At 46.2% G+C, this 19,482-nt stretch overlaps 1 protein-coding gene across 1 annotated transcript in view; it reads right to left on the reverse strand.

The window, feature by feature from the left end:
• Nucleotides 1–658: 658 nt before the first annotated feature.
• The window catches only part of SLC22A16 (solute carrier family 22 member 16), a 141,311-nt gene continuing 122,487 nt past the window's right edge, over nucleotides 659–19,482 (reverse strand). The window contains exons 5-9 of the mRNA XM_045294670.1: nucleotides 16,873–17,404; nucleotides 11,812–11,939; nucleotides 8,326–8,435; nucleotides 6,929–7,028; nucleotides 659–1,032 (exon numbers count right to left, since the gene is read on the reverse strand). Coding sequence (XP_045150605.1) covers nucleotides 826–1,032; nucleotides 6,929–7,028; nucleotides 8,326–8,435; nucleotides 11,812–11,939; nucleotides 16,873–17,404 — 1,077 coding nt within the window. The 3' untranslated portion in view covers nucleotides 659–825. The remainder of the gene's footprint in view (nucleotides 1,033–6,928; nucleotides 7,029–8,325; nucleotides 8,436–11,811; nucleotides 11,940–16,872; nucleotides 17,405–19,482) is intronic.

The raw sequence follows: 19,482 nt of genomic DNA on the forward strand, positions 1-19,482 counted from the left end.
GCTGCAACCTTTCACTCAATAAAGAGAGACTTGATCAGAATACTGTCTTGTCTCCATTTCTCGTGTCTCTTGTTCCCCTCAATTCCCACTCCCTCCTCCGGGGTCTGCGTTGACGTTCCTGTGGGTGGGGACAGGACATGCTCTCAGGAGAGTCCAGTTCCTGGAGAAACGCAACACCCACGGTCAAGTGGAGGGCAGTGAAAGGGAGGAAGGCCCTCGGAAGACTGACACCGTGGCTGCGACAACGGGCTCAGGCTTAGGAACCATTGTGAGTGGTGGCGGAGAACCGGCAGGGTTTCCTTCTGTGGGGCTTAAGGTCCCGATGGGCCGGCACCGACTCCTTGGCGCCCGACCACAGCAGTTACTAAGCTCCATGATGAAGACAAGCCTTTGCTGGCAGGGCGTTTCTGAGTCAGGTTTGGAGGTAGGGCTCGGATTCTCCCAGGAAGAGAAGGAAGGACAAACAGAATCTTCAAGGGGCTGTGTCAAAAGAAGAACGTTCTCCCACCCCCTTCCTCAGAGGGCAGGCCCCTGGGGGAGAAGGACTCCTTGGTCCTGGTGGAGGTCAAGTGCTGGAATCCATGACGCCGAGGAGCAAACTCAGAAAAGCCTTCGCGGCAGTAAGTGCATGGCGTTTTAAAAAACGAGAACTCTCAGCTTGGTTTTTATTTCTTTTACTTGTGCAAAACAATTTTAAGAATTTTTTTCTTACAAGAAAAGATACAGAACAGCATGCCGGAGATGAGAGTGATACTCCTCTAACACAAAAGGCATTGATCTGTAAACAGTATCTGAGGTGCTGGACGGCACATACAGCACCTTTCTTCAGAGACCAGAATCCCCTGCGTCAAGCATGTCTCTTTTTTCCAACGCAATGTTATTGGGTGTGGGGCATAATTTGCCCGAACTGCTATCTTTTCCGGATTCCAGACTCCACGCCTCTTCCCAAGTTGTCACCAGGGGCTTCCCGAGGGTTTCTGGAAGCTTCAGAGTCAGCACTCCACTCACAAAGGCCACAATTCCAACAACCAGCTAGAAAAGGGAAAGATTCCATCATAAAAAGTAAATGATACATCAAGAAACAAAAACGCTTTTCTGAAAATCATCGTGTCTGGACCCTTTGGAGAGGGCAAGATGACCGAACGGTTGTTCTCCTTCTTGGGTGAGACTTTGGGTTACTTAGGCTGGACTGCAAGTAAGTTTAAGTTCAAAATGTACTGCCTGGGAAATCCCATAAAGATAAACCAAGGCATGGTTTTACTGATCAATCCACACACTTGCTGCTGCAAGGCCTCGGAGAAGGAGAAGCATGAACTGCAGAGTGTAAGTAAGGCGAGGCCACCGCAGTCCAGCGATGAGCCCTGGGAAGAGCGTCTGTTTCGTCCTTTTGTAAACCGCTGATAACCTCATTCTGAGAAATCCATGAGTAAGCAGAACCCAGAGGCAGGAGGAGCATTTACAGTGCTGTTCCAAAGGCTTTTAAAAACCATTGTCTGGGTCTCAGGATGCAGGCGGCGCATCCACTGGCCCAGAAATGCCAGGAGAAAAGACCTGTCTGGTGCTGAAAAGTGCTGAGAAAGGATAAGAGCAAACTGGAAAATAAATAGACGCTCCAAGGTGGGGCTGAATTTATCTTTGTAGGTTGGCAGTAAGATCAATCAGGCTGTTAGATAGACCCATAACTCACAGTCTTCCTTATTCTAAGAAGAGAGGCTGATCCCCTACCTATGTGGCCAGCTCCCCACATCCTACAAAACCCAAATGGAACATCCCCCCAAGCCCTCCCTCCCTCCCGTCTCCTCTCTCCTCCCTTCCCCTCTTCTCTCCTCTCTTCTCCTTCTCCCTGGCCAGATAGATCCCTCCTCTCCACACCTCTGACCTCCTCCCCAAGGGCTCTCTCTCTCTCTTTTCCTTGCTGACACTGTCATGTTTCAGTATCAGTACCCAACAAACAAGTTCAACAACAATAAAAACTAAGCCAAATCCACAGTTGGTAGGTGGATTCTCAATGGCCCTAATAAGGCTTCTGATGCAATCATCTTTAGGGGGGCAGGTGGCCTCCGCTTTCTCCCCTGGAATGGCTGGTGCGTTTGAACTGCCAACCTTTAGGTTAGCAGTCACCTTTATTTGTGCTTACTTCCCCACCAGTCATGAACCATGTCGCTCAACCAATTAGTAAGTTCGTTCATCTCAACCTTGCTTAATGCGTAATCTGCCCCCAAATACCCTTTTCACTCTTCCCTCACTGCTAGCCATTTGTTTAGAAATCTGTTCATTTGGTTTTAGTCATTGCATATCAGTGAGTTTTGATAGTTTTGTCTATTTTCTTTTTGTGTGTTTCAGCTCTTTAAAAAATAAAACCCCTTTTCCATGTCTACCTTTAATTAATTAAATTTTCTTTTCATGAAAACCCAAAGTGTTTCTCACTAAGGTGAAGGCCTAACCCTCTTACAAGCGCCATTCTCACTGCCTGGGTTTTGCCATTTGTGACTCATGCGACCTTGGGAAAGTTATGTTCGCTTCTCTGGGCCTTCATTTCCCTGTGTGTGCAACAGAAATAATAGAGTAAAGGGAGAATGGGTAGGAAAGAGGGAACCGATTACAAGGAACTATATGTGACCTCCTCCCTGGGGGACAGACAACCGAAGAGTGGGTGGAGGGAGACATCGGACAGGGCCAGATATGACAAAATTACCCATTTATAAATTATCAAGGGCACATGGGGGAGGGGGGAGCGGGGAGGGAGGGGAAAAATGAGGACCTGGTGCCGGGGGCTTGAGTGGAGAAGAAATGTTTTGAGAATGATGAGGGCAATGAATGTACAAATGGGCTTTACACAATTGATGTATGTGTGGATTGTGATGAGAGTTGTATGAGCTCCTAATAAAATGATTAAAAAAAAAAAAAGAATGCTGAGTCCCTGGACCAAAAAGAATTGGTCCGTGTTCACCCATTTCAGAAGTAGCATATGATTGAGAACAAAAGAAATGAAGGAAAAAGATCAAGCTGCGCTGAAGGCATTAAAATCTCCAGGAATTAATAAAACACCAATTGAGGTGGTCCGACCAGCAGGTCCTACTCCTATATGCCAAGAAATCTGGATGATAGCTCCACGGCCCATTGACTGGAAGGGATCCCCATGTCTGCCCATCCCAAAGAAAAGTGCTCTGACGGAATGCAGCAATTATCAATTAATATCATGAACAACACAGAGAAGCAAATCCTGCTGAAACCAACTTAGAAATGGCTGTGGCAGTACATCAGCAGTGCTTGTCAAAAATTCAAGTCAGATACAGAAGAGGCTGTGAAACAAGAGATACTATTGCCAATGCCAGGTGGATCCTGGCTGAAAGCAGAGAATGCCTGGAAGATGTTTACTTGTGTTTTACTGGCTATACAAAGGCCTTCAACGGTGTGGATCATAACAAACTATGAATAACAAAGAATGAGAATTTGAAAACAGTTCATTGTGCTCAAATGGAACCTGTTCATAGACCAAGAGGTGTAGTGCAAGTAGACAAGGAAATACTACATGGTTTAAAATCAGCAAAGGTGTGCATTAGGCTCGCATAGTTTTACCATACTTATTCAATATTTTCTCTGAGTAAGTAATCTAGGAAGTTGAACTATATGTTGAAGAATAAGTTGGAGGGAGATTAATATGAAGGAAGGAGAAGAAGAACATGAAGAAAAATTGGAGGAAGATTCATTAATAACTGTGATAAGCAGATGACACAATCTAGCCTGCCGAAAGTGAAGAGGACTTGAGACACTTACTGATGTAGCTCAAAGTCAGCCTTCAATGTGCACTACATATACTTCAACATAAAGAAAACAAAAATCCTCACAACTGGACCACAAAACAAGATTATGGTAACTGGAGAAAAGAGCAAAGCTGTCCAGGATTTCATTTTACTTGGATCCACAATCAAAACCCATGGAAGTAGCAGTCAAGAAAACAAATAACACATTGCATCAGGAAAATCTACTGCAAGAGACTTTTTTTAAAGTGTGACAAAGAAAGATGTCACCTTGAAAACCAACGTGGGCTTGACCTAAGCCACAGCATCATTGACGGTCACGTATGCGTGTGAAAGCTGAGCCAGGCAGGCATCAAAGAAAAAAACAACAACATATCATCATGAATGAGGGGAAGTGGGGACCCAAAGTCTATCTGTAGGCAACTGGACATCCTCTTACAGAAGGGTCTTGGGGAGGAGATGAGCCAGTCAGGGTGCAATGTAGCAACTGACACATACAACTTTCCTTTAGATCCTAAATACTTCCTCACCACCACACCACCACCCCACTATCATGATCCCAATTCTACCTTACAAATCCAGCTAGACCAGAGGATGTACATTGGTGCAGATAGGAACTGGAAACACAGGGAATCCAGGACGGATGATCCCTTCAGGACCAGTGATGAGAGGGGTGATACCGGGAGGGTGGAAGGAAGGTGGGGTAGAAAGGAAGAACCAATCACAAGGATCTACATATAACCCCCTCCCTGGGGGTTGGACAACAGAAAAGTGGGTGAAGGGAGATGTCAGACAATGTAATATATGACAAAATAATAATTTATAAATTATCAAGGGTTCATGAGGAAGTGGGGTGGGGAGGGAAGGGAAAATGAGGTGCTGATCCCAAGGGCTCAAGTAGAAAGCAAATGTTTTGAGAATGATGATGGCAACATATGTACAAATGTGCTCGACACAATGGATGGATGGATCCATTGTGATAAGAGTTGTATGAGCCCCCAATAAAATGATTAGTAAAAAAAGAAAGAAAAGAAACAAAACAGAAAATATTAAAAACCAGATCAATCCCAGAGTGTAGTAGAGGGCAGATCCATTGACTAAATTCTAACCGTTTAAGTCAGGTTTACCCAATTGCTGTCTCTACAGGTTTACTCTCCTGGATCTCATTGACAGAAATCATTAAAAACAAATGAACAACAACATACCTGGCAGGGGGGGCGGTGTTGGGATGGTTGTGGGGAAGTGGGCAGCTAACAGTAAGTACAAGATTGAATAAAACGTCCTAAAACTGAAAAAAGAAAGCAAGCTAGCTGAGCCATGACTGAGGAAGACTGAAGAAGAACAGATGCCTTTAACTGTGGGCTTGGCAAAGAATGTTGACCATGGCCTGGACTGCCAGAAGAATGGGCAAATCTCTTGTGGAAGGACAGCCACGGTACTTCTTAGAAACGAGCCTGGCGAGACTTCACCCGGCCTATTGGGGCATGCTGTCAGGGGGAGCAGTCTCTTGATTAGTAAAGAAGTGAGACGGATGGACACAATGGTGGCAGCAGAGGGCTCACGCACCGTGGATCGTGAGGATGGCACGGTGTTGCACACACTGTCACATACAAGGTCACTGTCAGTGGGAGCTGGCTCGATGGCACCTAACAGCAACAACAAATGGCCCTATGAACAAAAAAGGATATGGCTTTGGTGCCCAATTCTTTGAGATTACTACAAGACACTGGTTGGTAACAGCAGCATCAGAACACGGGCTCCTCTCCCGAAGAGAAAGTGAAAGCTGATCTTGTCTTCTAGGTTAGTGTTTCTGTTCCCCAGGATGAAAGCACTTGCTCTCTAGCTGCTGGACACTCATAAACAACCACAATGAGAACTTTTAAATTTTATTTTTTACCCAGTAAAAGCAAGCAGCATCGGTTGCACCCAAAGGTGGCAGCACAGTCACAGAATATTCCTGCAAGAACACCCAAGCCCCGGTTGACAGGGGGCATCTTGGGAACGGGAGTCAGGTGGAGGAGGGGCTCCTTCCATGCATTCCCTTTGTACGTCCGGTTGAGTTTTGTATTTGTTTTAACTTGTGGTAAAGGCAGCGGTATTTGTGGTCACTTCTAGCTGTATGACCCTCAAGGTGAGTAGTTCTTGTCTGCACATCAGTATCCTCGTCTGTACAATGGGGATAGCAGTATAGGCATTAGATGAGAGCTGTGATCTATTGAATTCTCTCTCCAGCCCTCCCCACAACTGCCTCTTGATCCATGTGCAGGTTTTGCAGGAGCACAATGAAGTGTTCTGGAATTCCCAGGGTGAGTTAAGCTGGTGCCAAATATTTTGCTTTATGACTTGTGAGATTGTTTTAATGTATCTTAGAAAAACATATAACTAGTTTGACACAGTCATAGAGGAAACTGTGTCCCAACAAAAAGTTTGTCAGCTCAGCTGGGCCGTGGCTGTCAGAAGCTCTGTAAGAAGGCAACCATCCCCTGTGATTTGCTCGAATCAGCCAGGTAGTTTAAAGGTGATAATGGTGGATACAATACCCTCACTCCGGTTCCAGTCCCCATGTAAGGGGTATCACTCTAGGGTTGGGCCTGCATCACTTTTTACCTTACCAGAGATAAATGGAGAAAGAGAGGGGGCTCTCAGTACAGCCTAGAAAAGAGAGCTGAGCTGATCACAACCTTTGGACCCAGGGTCCCTGGGCTGAGAATCCAGGGGGATATTGATGCCAATCCATCCACATGGAGATAGCCAAGGATGTGAGGCTCACAGATGCTGAAAGGGAACAAGGACCTTCCTTCAGAATTGTCAGAGAAAAACTGTCCCCTAGAGTAGCCTTGGATTAGAACTTCTGACCTCTTACACTGGGAGGGAATATATTTCTGTAGGTAAAAGCCATCCACTGGTAGTATTTGTGTTATAGCGGCCTTAGATAACAAACACCCACAATGTCACGGATACTGTTATTCATCTGTCTATGTGATGAAAAACATGAATAAATAACAACACGGTGGTACACAAGGCTAGAGAAATGGTTTGCTGGACTAGGCTGCTGTGGGGATCTCAAATTCCCTTCACTGTAAGAGTTCATGTTCAAGACAAACACATAAATGCAAACAATGAAGACAGACTATGATTGAGGCTTGTGAATGGGGGAGGGGGTCCACCTGTGGCATGAAGATCCAAATGCTCGTGAGGTACACGCAGAACGGGGCCACGATGCTCCCCACACGGCACATCATGCTGCCACTGCCCACAGCCAGCGACCTGCAAGCAACAAACACCGCCGGTCATCATGGAGTGGGGGGTGCTGAGTCAGGGCAGCCCCTTGGGCGCCAGAGGAGAACTGTGTTCTGTCGGGTTTTCAAGGGCTGATTGTTCAGAAGGCCTTGCTTCCTTTGGGTGGACTACTGACATCTACAACATAAAAGACATACCCTGAGAAATCTAGCCTTGTGTCAAATGGGAAGCTGGTGGAAGTATTTGAGATTTTAAGTAGTTTTAGGATTTCACTCACTTGCTATGACTCCAATCAAAGCAACCCTATCTCACTGCCATTGAGTCGATACCAACTCACCCAGACCCTGTAGGGTAGGGTAAACTGCCCCTGTGGGTTTCCGAGACTCTAAGTGTTCCTCGTCAGGGGAAGACGGTGGATTCCAACTGCTGACTTCACAGTGAGCAGCCGCACTAGGACACCAGGGCTCCTAGCTTTAGGATAATAGAGTTCTATAGCAAAGTGATTTTTGAATGTCTTTACTAATGACACATAAAACTCACTGCCACTGAATCTATGCCTGCTCATGGTGACCTTATAGGACACCGTAGAACTGCCCCTGTGTGGTAGGTCGTTATTTTGTGCCAACTTGAAGATGTCTAGGGGAGGAATCCAACCTGTCAATCAGGCCACAGCCCGATGCTGTCTCCTTGGGAGTATAGTCTTCTCATGAGGAAGACCCTGGGAACTGCTGTCTCTCTCTGCCTCTGTCTCTCTCTGCAGCTCTCTCACTTTGCATTCTTGGGCTGTGCCATTGACCCTGAGAGCTGCTGGAGTCCTGCCATGTTTCCACTGAACTTGGATCCACACGACGCTGCACCTACCAGCCTGTGACCTTCCTGCATTCGGCATCATTGCATGTGCCTGCGTGAGTCTGAAGAGGGACTAATGGACTAGTATCGGATTTATGGACTTGAGTTGGCCCTTTCTTGATCTTTAATCACTTCTTTATATCAAAGCTCTTTCTTATAAGAAGATGAATGTCACTGGACTTGTGTCTCTAGTTAACCTGGCCTAACCACCCTGTGAGCTCCCACAACGGTAACTCAACGGGAGTGGAAAGCCTCATCTTTCTCTTGCTGGTGGTTTTGAACTTTTGAACCTTGTGGTTAGCAGCCCCACTCGTAACCACTTGGTCACTGTAATAGCCTCCGAGTCAGAAATAGCATCCTACTCAAACTCACCCTACCTCAGCACTCTGACTTTGATGGAAAGAAAACACTCGTATTCCTGGGGCAAATGAGAGATACATGAGTGAAAGATCACCGGAAAACAACAAAAACGTACCTGACGACGGTTGGGTACAACTCTGCTGTGTAAAGGTAAATCAGGCCAAACGCTGCGCCGACGGCAAACTTGCCAGCCATAGCTGCCACCACGCCCCAAATATGATAATCCTGGGGCACGGGGGAGGGGGGTATTAGAAAAATAGAACATTCTGATATATATTTTTTAAAATATAAAATCCTTAAAATTAAAACTTTAAAATTTCTTCTAAGTCCTCCAGTATTTTTTAGAACCAATGAGGGTTTCATTTTTTCCATTGAAATTTATTTTGTAAAAAGCTTTCCTTCTTTATGAAATTAGATGGGGGTGAGGGGGAGATTTGAGGAATACCTGCCCCTAATCTAGGAAGACTTGATTTGTAAAATAAGAAGGGGAAAAAAGGCTAAGATTTTGTAAAAAACTGAACATAAAGTAACTGCAGAAACTCAGATCACACCAATTGTATACCACAAAATCACTGAAAGCTGGACTCACACAGACCAGACCGGTTCTCCAATGTTCACTGTAGCCTTATCGAGAAGGTGAAAGCCATCCACTGGTAGTACTTGTGTTACAGCGGCCTTAGAGTATGGCGCTTACATAATCTGGTGCCAATTTGAGACTATTAAGAGTGAAGGGGTGGAGTTTAGCCTGTCAATCAGGTCGCAGCTTGATGACCTCATTTGGAGGCACCACAGAGATAAACAGCTCGCTGGAGGCAGGACACACACTCTCTCTGCTTCGACTCCCTGGGAGACATTCCTGTTGACAAGTCACATGGAGCCACGGCGCTAGATCCCTGGAGCTGGAGGAGCCACGTGGAGACCCACGCCAGCACTGAGATGCTACTATCACCACTGGATCTACAATACTTCCCACCCACTGGCCTGTGCTCATCCTGCATTTGGTGTCATTGCATGTGTTTCGTGAGTCTGAAGAGGAATTTACAGACTGATATTGGACATCTGGGCTAATATCAGACTTATGGACTTGCTCTGGACTGGGTTGGGATGTTTTCTCAAAATACAGTTACTCTTTATATAAAACTCTTTCTTGTACACATACGAATGACTCTGAATTTGTTTCTCTAGTCAACCCAGACTAACGCAGTAGAAATGATCCAAATGTCCACCAAAGAAGACTGTGGGTGCCTACAATGGAATACTATGCTGGTTTTGATGAAGAGAAGTGAAGTTCTGATAGCAGCTACACCAGGGATGAGTCTTAACAGCATTGTTAAGTGAAATAAGCCGGACACAAAAGGCTATCTATTGCGATCCCACTGCTATGAAGTGTCTGGATAGAAAGTAGATTAGTGGTCTGTGGGGCTGGGGCTGGAGTTGAGAAACCTTCCCTACTCCCACTGAACCAAGTACGTCCATCTTAAACTTTCTATGAGTAAGGGAAGTGGGGGTGGTTGCTTAGCTTGTATGGAGCTTCTGTTTGGGGTGATGAAAGAGGTTTTAAGATAAAGAGGGCTGATGATTGCACAGCAATGTGGATACCATTCCTACCACTGGACCCTTGAAGCTGTCTAAATAATAAACCTTGTACTATATGTATTTTGCCACAATTAAGAAAAAACAACTTCAAAAAGGAAGGTGTGAAGGACAGAAGGGAGGGCAGGAGGGAGAAAAGGAAGAAAAAGAGAAACAAACAGACCACCGGGCTGTGCACTAAGGAACCCTAAAAATACATTGTCCTGTGAGCTGCAGTCATTAGGCAGTGGGCGCTGGGCCATTAGTGCAACCTTGGAAGGGTGGGCGGCAGCACGGAAGCATCTCTCAATCACAAACCTTCTCAGAACCCTCTCAGTCTCTCTAACTCGGTTTCTGCTGTTTCCCGTCAAGCCTGGCCCACAAACACCACTCACTTTCCCTCTTCTCCCCTCCCCTATCTCCTCCTCCTTGCCTTCTGGATTCCTGGGTTGAGAATGGCAGCACTTCAGTCCCCCTGAGTCCCTGAGTGACTGCCTGGAGTTGAGAAACCTTCCTACTCCCACTGAACCAAGTACGTCCATCTTAAACTTTCTATGAGTGAGAAATAAACGTCTATTATGTTAAGTCCCTGAGAGTTGGGGATGTATCTGTTAGAACAACCAGCAGCATCTTCATTCATATTGAAAAAATCTTCAGATAGTTATTTGCTTGCAAAAGAACATTCCTGCTTGTTTTTGCTAACCTTTTAAGGCAGTAATATATTATTTTCTTACTAGTAATACTTCCGGGTGCTCTAAGAACAATACCAAGAGAACAAAATTAATTAGAGAAAAATACTTTAATTATTTAATTAATTAAGAGGAAATCCTGAGCAGCCAGTTTGCAGAAGACTGAGGATGGCATCCAAAATCCACTAGAAGGGTCCCATGAGGAGTAAGCCTCGGGTGACCCCCTCTGACCATGGACAGGGATGTGAAGAGCCTCTCGAGCAAGGTGGGGGGGGTGTATTAGAAAGTGGACTGATGCAGGTGTCGTTCCGTTACGATTCAACACCTTAGCATTTGGTCTTCCTTCTGAACCACTTTAAATGTGTACTAGTTGTCATTCTTTCTGCTCTCTTTTTGATTGAGGTTTTCCTCTGCTTTATTTCCTCTGCTTTATTGCTGGGTTTGTTATGTTCTTCTTTATATAAAATCTGGGACCACTTTATCTATAGAGACAGTTAGTGGATTAATAGTTTCTTAGGTTATAGCAGGGAGTTTGGGACAAATGGGGAGCTGGCAATAATAAATACAAGGCAGAAGAAGAAAATGTTCTAAAATTGTTTGTGGTGATGATTGTGCAACTCTCTATTATGTTTAAACCATTGAATTGTGTGATGTGTGAATTATATGTCAGTAAACCTGTGACTTTTTAAAACGCAAAATAAAAAAGGAAATTCCTGTCTTTCTCAATGCAGAAACAATTTGGCCCTGCCCTTTAAGGTTGCTTCTACCCTCTTTGTACACAGTCAGCTGCCTATAGCCAGAATCACTGGAAAGCATCATCTCCTTTTCTTACTCAAGATTATTTTTCTTCACAGCATGCAATACTGCTAATTCCTAGAAGCAGGATTAGTTGTTTTTATTATTTAAAAAAACACATTTTCTACAAGGAACACGCACTGCTTATGTACACCTACTGCCTTCCAACCAAGTCCAACTCCTAGCAGCTCCATAGGACAGAGTGGGACATAGCACAGGACTCCCAAGGCCTTAACCTTGATGGAGGCAGATCGCCACATCCTGTGGTGTACTTGGAGAATTCAAACCAGTGAGCTTTGGTTTAGTGGACAAGTGTTTTAAGCTCAGCGCCACCAGGGCTCCTCTTGCCAATATAATGGGGCCAAACAACCTTGTTAAACACACACACACACACATTAAAATATTCCATATGTGCTTCTCTCCATGTACTTCACTTGGTCTTTGTGCTTATTTTAATAGCGATGAAACCCACCCACCCAGCTGCCGTGATCGAGTGTAACTAACCATTCCCAAAGAGAATGAGCCGTGAAATCACTGTGTCTCACCTGGGGGATCATCATCATTACAGCGCAGATCAGCGCACTTGAGATAAGGGAGAGGACCAGGACGTTCCTTCTCCCCACCTTGTCCATCCCAAAGCATATGCAGACGTAGGCAGGAATTTCCACTGCACCTGTCAAAACAGGGAAGGCAACCCCAGACATTATGGCGTAGAACTGCTCTGTAGGGTTTTCTAGGCTGAAATCTTTTTCTTTTTTTAAATCATTTCACTGGGTACTCGTACAACTCTTATCACAATACATGCATCCATTGTGTCAAGCACATTTGTACATTTGTTGCCATCATCATTCTCAAAACATTTGCTTTCTACTTGAGCCCTTGGTATCAGCACCTCATTTTCCCCCTCCCTCCCCACTCCCCCCTCCCTCATGAACCCTTGATAATTTATAAATTATTATTGTTTTGCCATATCTTACGCTGTCCGATGTCTCTCTTCACCCACTTTTCTGTTGTCCATCCCCCAGGGAGGAGGTTATATGTAGATCCTTGTTATCGGTTCCCCCTTTCTACCCCACCCTCCCGGTATCGCCACTCTCACCACTGGTCCTAAAGGGGTCATCTGTCCTGGATTCCCTGTGTTTCCAGTTCCTATCTGTACCAGTGTACATCCTCTGGTCTAGCCAGATTGGTAAGGTGGATTGGGATCATGATAGTGGGGGGGGGGGCATTTAAGAACTCGAGGAAAGTTAGGCTGGAATCTTGGTGGAAGCAGAGCTCCAGGCCTTTCTTCTGCAGCACAACTATAACCTTCCCATTCATAGCCCAGAGCAAACTGTTAGCACCACGAAAGGGCCCTTTCATCTGTGGCACCCAGCCACACAGGAGGCCCCGTCTTCTCACCAACCACTCAAAAGCAAGACCAGCTCTCTCCCTGCCTCCAGGGTCGTCGGAGCACTCCCCAAAGGCCTGCCTGCACGGCAGCAAGATGTGCTCCAGTAAATTCACCCAAAGGGGGAACATTCCCTCTGAAAGGAACTAATGCTCATGTAACAGCCAGGCACTGGCCACTGTGTCCAACTGTTAACCAAAAGGCTAGCAGTTCAAACACACGAGCTGTTCTGCAAGAGAAAGATGAGGCTTTCTACTTCTGGAATGAGTTACCTTTTCAGAAACCCATGGGGGGAGTTCGACCCTGTCCTGTAGGGTCACTATGACTGGGATGGGCTCTGTCAGCTCCCCAAGGACACACCTCTGTGTCTGAAGGGCAGGCCTGTGGAATGAATTAACTAAGACCACACTGCTTACTTTTGATGTGGGGTCTGTATGCATCTGCCTCCTTAAAGAGACAGCCAAGGAAACCCTATGGGGCAGCCATCCTCTGTGAAGTGGGGTCACTGTGAGCCAGAATCAGCTCAGAGTCATCCCAGTGCCATCACGATGCACGGTAGAACTGAGGCAGAGTATCTGCTAAAGCTCCTGAACGACTGGTAACCGCTTAGTAAATGTTAGGCCTAAGGGCAAGCATTTTAAAATCTAACGTGACTCTTCTAGAGGACAAGGGATTGTACTCTCTTGCAACAAAAAGTTAGGCACCAGGTCCCTAAGTCCATAGTCTGATTCAAAACCCTTCCTGTAAAACCAACATTTGAAGATTAGTTCCAGAAAAACAAAGCTTTAACGCTACCAGCCAGAACCAAGCAGAAAGCTCTTTCAACTCAACCAATGTCCACACGTCACCAGCTCAGAGCTCCACACAAGCCACAGTGCTACAACTGTCCCTCCTCCTACAGCTGGTCTGGCCGCAGGCCACTGCCACGGCTCCCTTCAGGGGTGGTGTGCCTGTGTGCTTGATGCGGGGTGGGGGCGGGGGTCCATTATATCTCTGCAGTTCTGTAGCACATCATGGAAGTGGAGGCCTAGTTTCTGGGTTAACATGATCTATTGAGCATCGGTTATAGTTACTCAGAAAAGAACTGACTCAGGTAAAGGCAACCCTTTGAGAGAAGGTGCTGGGCCCCCCCATTAAGTGGAACACAAACAGCTCCAGAAGAAAAGGCTGCAGCTGTTCCCAAGGTAGGACACACCCCACTGTAGGGTCCAGAATATATACGAGGTGTTTCAATAAGTGTACAGGAGAACAGAACGAAAAGATACTTTTTTGAAGCCTCCTTGGACCTGTATCAGGAGCCCTGGTGACGTAGTGGTGATACTTGGGGCTACAATCCGCAGGTCAGCAGTCTGGAACCACCAGCCCCTCCCAGGGAGAAAGATGAGGCTTTCTACGCCTATAAAGTGGCAGTTTTGGAAACCCACGAGGCAGTTCTACCCTATCCTGTAAGATTGTTGTTGTCATAGACTTGATAGCAGTGAGTTCTTGGTTTTTATTTTCATACATCTATCACTGTATTCTACTCTCTTTTTCTTCGTTTTTAGCTAATCAAGTGCTTTTGGGGACCAAATAAATAAGGATACCCCAAAGAGCCGTGTGTGTGTGTGTGTGTGTGTGTGTGTGTGTGTGTGTGTGTAGTGGTGGGGGTGGTTATTGCTGTCTTATGTCCTTGGGTTGATCTGCATTCATGCCACTGCAAGCGTTACAGAGGACAACTCTCCCACAGAGTCCCCTTGGCTGCCATCTTTACAGAGCGGGTTACCAGGCCTGCTCTCCCTCAGAGCCACTAGGTGCATTTGAACAGAGAACTTTCCAGGAACAAACGAGTGCAAAGCTGGATTATGATTTTTAAACTAAGATTCAGTTATTGGAGTCAAGTGAACGATTGGGGTTTGGAAGTAAGGTCCCATGCAAGTCCCACTCCCTGTCTGCATGCAGCCCCCGAGCCCAGCCCCCCATGTCTGACTCAGAACTGCATGCACAGCCACCAGGCAATCTCCTGACTCTTGCAAAGCTGGGCAGCAACTATAAAATGGCCGGAAGACGTGTAGGGTACAATACACGGGTTTTATTCGAGTTCGTGTTTCAGGATGCTGCTATGAGCCCTGGTAGTGAAGTGGTTACTAACCACAGGTCAGCAGTTCGAAACCATGAGCCAATCCTAAGGAGAAAGAGGAGGCTTTCTGCTCCCGTAAACACTGACAGTCTCAGAAACTCACAGGGACAGTTCTACCCTGTCCTACAGAGTCGCTATGAGTCAGCGTCCCCTCAATGGCAGTGAATGTGGTTTATGCCTCTGATCTAAATGGTATAAGCGGAAGGGCCCACCCTTTGGGGATGCGGCCAGCACACCATCCCTGTCTTCATTTTATTTGCATGCTCCCTCTAATCACTTGAACCACCAACCCGCCCCTACAGCCACGTGAACACGGAGGCTATCTCGTGAAGACAGCGCAGTGTTTATCAGTTGTAGGTGGCACAACAATATAACTGAAAGTGCCACCCAACCATCTCAGGCGATGACAACTTGTCCAAACAGGTCATAGCGCTAACAAACTCACTGCCACCGAGTCAGTGCTGACGGATCGCAACCCTGTGGGTTTCTGAGATGGTAACTGTTCGCGGGAGCGGAAAGCCCAGCCTTTCTCCCGGGAGCTGCTGGTGGTTCTCAGCCGCCAACCGCGGGCCACAGTCCAACATGTACCCTCTACACCCCCAGGCTCCAGAAACGTGCCATAGCACACAAGGATTGACTAGACGCATCTGCCAGGGCACTCGTGGGGAAGGATAATGAGGTGAAACACAAAATCAGGAGGGGATATGAAACTATGCACATATTTGTCTTTGGCCGCATGTTGATATTTATGAGGTTGCCTGGGTTCTCGAAAATGGAAATCACCTTCAAAGTTTAAAAGCGTGTCATAAAGACCCCAAAGCCCAGTTTCTGAGTTTCTTCATGCCACAACTGACCTGCTGCCACTTGTTTCTCTGCCCTGGCAATCTGCTGTCACTTCTAAAACTGACATCGAGAAGGTCTGAGGTCAACACAGCTCTCTCTACAATCTTGCCAATATATCTTCCCCGCCCCGACCCATCTACTCTTTCCAAAAAGAGAGTAAAGTTGTTTTTCCTTAAAATGACAATTTCTTTCATAATTCTTACTAAAAACAGACACGTGTCAACACAGCCCCTAATGAGAAGGAAGGACATCTATTTTTAGATATGTAAGTGCCAAGTTTTCTGAGGGGAGTATCAAATGTAGGCAGACTACATAGGACCAGGCGTGACATCTCTCTAAACCAGCGGTTCTCAACCTGTGGGTCACAACCCCTTTGGGGGTCAAATGACCCTTTCACAGATCCATAACAGTAGCAAAATCGCAGTTATGAGATAGCGATGAAAATAATTTTATGGATGGGGGATCACCACCACATGAAGAACTGTATTAAAGATTCGCGGCATTAGGAAGGTTGAGAACCACTGATCTAAACTGATGGACAAATGGACATTTCTAATGCTTCTCCAATGTTTGGTGTGGTGTAGACTGACCTCAGGGGTCAGGTCTCAAGAGATAGCAAGATCTGAAGCCATTTTAACCCACTACTAATATGAGAGCAGTGTAACCAGATAGATTGCATGTTGTTGTTATTGTTGTTGTTAGGTGTTGTTGAGTCGGTTTGACTCAAATTACATGCTGCGTGTATTTTAATGCTATTTCACAGACTGCAACTTCTAAATTGAGCCTATTGAAAGTAGAAAGATGGAAGAGAGCCTCCAAGGGATAGTATAATTTTTAAAGAAAGAAATTTGCCAAGGCTGATATGGAATGAATGACCTCACTTATGTTAAGACAGAAGACATATCTACAGGTATGTACAAATGTGTGGAAAGGTGTACGAAGAGTCCCAAGAGGTTATAGGGCAAATGTCTGAGAAGTCACCTCAGTGGGAGGGAGTTCCGGGGTGGGGGTGGCTGGGAAGGTGGAAAGCCAGCAAGGAGAGCAGGCAAGTGGGCGTGGGGAGAACAAGCTTCTCAGGGCTGTTTGCATTGTTTTAAAAGTAAATACACACGTGGGTTACAGCATACGACTACTAAAAGAGTCCATCATGAGATAGCTGGCAATCTGTCCCTGGTAGGAAAAGACAAGAAAAACACACAAAAAGATAACAAGGCAATTCGACCTCACTGGCACATGTAAACATACTTTAATACTTACCCATGAGGAAGAGGTTTAAATATTCGCTGCCTCCCAAATTAACAGAATTCAAGGAGAACGAGTAGAATCCCAAGCTCCCCGTGAACCAGACGAGCCAAACAGTAAGGGTTCTTAGTGCAATGTTCCAGTCACAAAACAGATCCAAGACATTATGCTTCTTTGCATCAGAGGGGTTGCAGCCAGCAGGACCATTTAGATCCAGTGATAGAAGCTCGGACAGTTTACAGGAGCGTGTTCTATTCCACTTGGCCATCATACCAACCACTTTCTGTGCTTCTTCATATCTTTTCTCAGAGAGAAGCCAGAAGGGTGTCTCTGGGAGCATCCAACAGCACAGGAGAAAGGGAAGAGTCACTGTGGACAGGACTATCTGGTAGAGCCACCAGGTCCTGACCAAGTAGCCCGTCAAAGCCACTGCCATTATTCCTACTGCAAAGAAAGAATGCAAATGGATAGATGCCCATGTCCGAGACTTCATGCCGATGAATTCCGTCACATAGACAAACACCACCACGAGGTAGCCACTTGCAGCCTGAAAAGCAAAGGGAGCGGTCCAGATTTAAGGTCACAGTTCTAACCACTGAGGGGCTGATTGCCCTGCAGATCACACATAGGCCAAAAAAGCAAATGACTAAGAGTTGCTTTCTGCAAGCCTTATCACACTTGTGAAAGGGCATTCAATTTGATCATCCTTCTTCCTTAAATAGGCCCTCTCATCTTCTCCCACCCTCTGAATTCCTAAAGGCAAACTATGAGAGATCGTTTCTGTTATAAATACCAGATGCATTTAGATACTGCTCCATTAGAGAGTGGATTTATTTCTCAGTTCCTTGTAAATGCACATCTCAATTCTTCTGCAGGGGCCATGGCTAATGGTCCAAAATGGCCACATTTCAGCTCAGCAGCAATCCCAGTTTGTCCCCCAGCTCACCCAGAGGACCTCCCCTCCCCCGTTGCCACAGACAGGCATACCACACCCTGACATATCGTACAGTCTGGTGTGTAACCTATCTCGCTCAAAGTCATTTGTCAACTGGTATACAAAGAGCCTACACCACGACCTCCCATGTGGCTCCTTTCCTGCTGGCCAGCTGCCACTGGCTGCAGTACTGTGGGCCCAGTCTGTAAGCCCCTCACGCCAATACACTCATGTCTCTCAAACTGGCGCCAGTTCAGTTTTTCCATCTCTTGGTCTCTACCTATAGGGAGCCTCTCCCTCTCTTGGGCTTGAGCCCAAATGCAATCATCGGTACGTGTACCCACCCTACTGCTGCCCCGTGGATTCTGACTCCTAGATGCCCTCTACACAGAGGAGAACTGCCCCAGAAGGTCCCCCAAGCGGTCATCTCTATGGAAGTAGACTGAGTGTCTGATGGGTTCAAAGGGCTGAGCTCTCGCAGCTGAGTGCTCAGCCACTGTGCCACCAGGCTGTTTTATCCATGCACAAGAAGTCCTTATTGCTGACGTCACTGAAAATGGGGTCATAAATTGAATAGTAACTAATGGGAAGAAAGACGTCATTGATAAAAACTTTATTTTGAAAAAGTCTACTTTTAATTAGTAGAATTTATATTAAAGGGCCATGGTCGTGTGATGGTTACACATTGAGCTGTCATCCACTTGGTCGACAGTTCGAAACCACCAGCAGCTCCTCGGGAGAAAAACTGGGCTTGCTACTGCCATCAACAGTTGACGTCTGGGAAACCCACAGGGGGTCGCTGTGAGTCAGCATTGACTTGATGGCAGTGAGTTTGGTTCGGGGTTTGGAAATAAAAGAGGAGGGGAGTGAAAGAAGCAAGACTTTCATGACAAAATTATTTCACATTGAGTATTGCAGCATACATGAGAAAGTTATTCTAGGGCACCACTGGCTCTCCCAACGTCCTCGCTTCATTTTACTTTAAATATATTCACATTGTACTCATCTCATCACCCTTGTTGATGGAAATTTCTTTTAAGATGGCCTGATCCTACTTTGTAAAGGGTGGGAATCCAGCGTCATGCCCCTGTGTTCAGGCAGCAATCTCCCCTTGCATGGGACAGTTGCCTAAAGCAGTGGCCCACACAGGTGCCCTGCCATGAGCGGGAACTGCGAGGAGGAGTAAGCAGGAAGGTATTCAATTTGGACTACCGAACCCATGCCAGCTTCCTGAATGGGGACAAAAGTCTTTACTTCCCCTCACCATATTGTCACTCAGGACCCAGATGATGAACTCTGACCATGGCGACACCAATACCCAAGAGCCCCAATATCCAAGAAATCTGATAGATGATGAGGGCTTCCACATCTGGGACCCGGGCATCGCTCGGTAAACGTGTGCTGCATTTGTCAAATACTATGAGGGGGCTTTCAAACCTCATGGGAAAACGCCAGGATCCTTTCATGCCATTTTCCCACGGACTTTTTGAAGGCTCCTTGTTTATGTTGCCCCATCAAGTTAAAGTGTTCTATCAGTCCCTCTCCATTTGTCCAGCAGTGACAGCTCAGGAGTCCACACCCACTTCCAACCCATTACCTACCTTCCGGGTCAGACAACCCAGGCAGGCACTGCTCCCTGAACATTTGAAAACTTCCATACACCTCGGATCGATTCCCACCTATCAGCTCCG

The sequence above is a fragment of the Echinops telfairi genome, unplaced genomic scaffold (assembly GCF_000313985.2).
Source record: "Echinops telfairi isolate 266 unplaced genomic scaffold, ASM31398v2 ScPeMD7_3533;HRSCAF=4204_0, whole genome shotgun sequence".
NCBI lineage: Eukaryota > Metazoa > Chordata > Mammalia > Afrosoricida > Tenrecidae > Echinops > Echinops telfairi.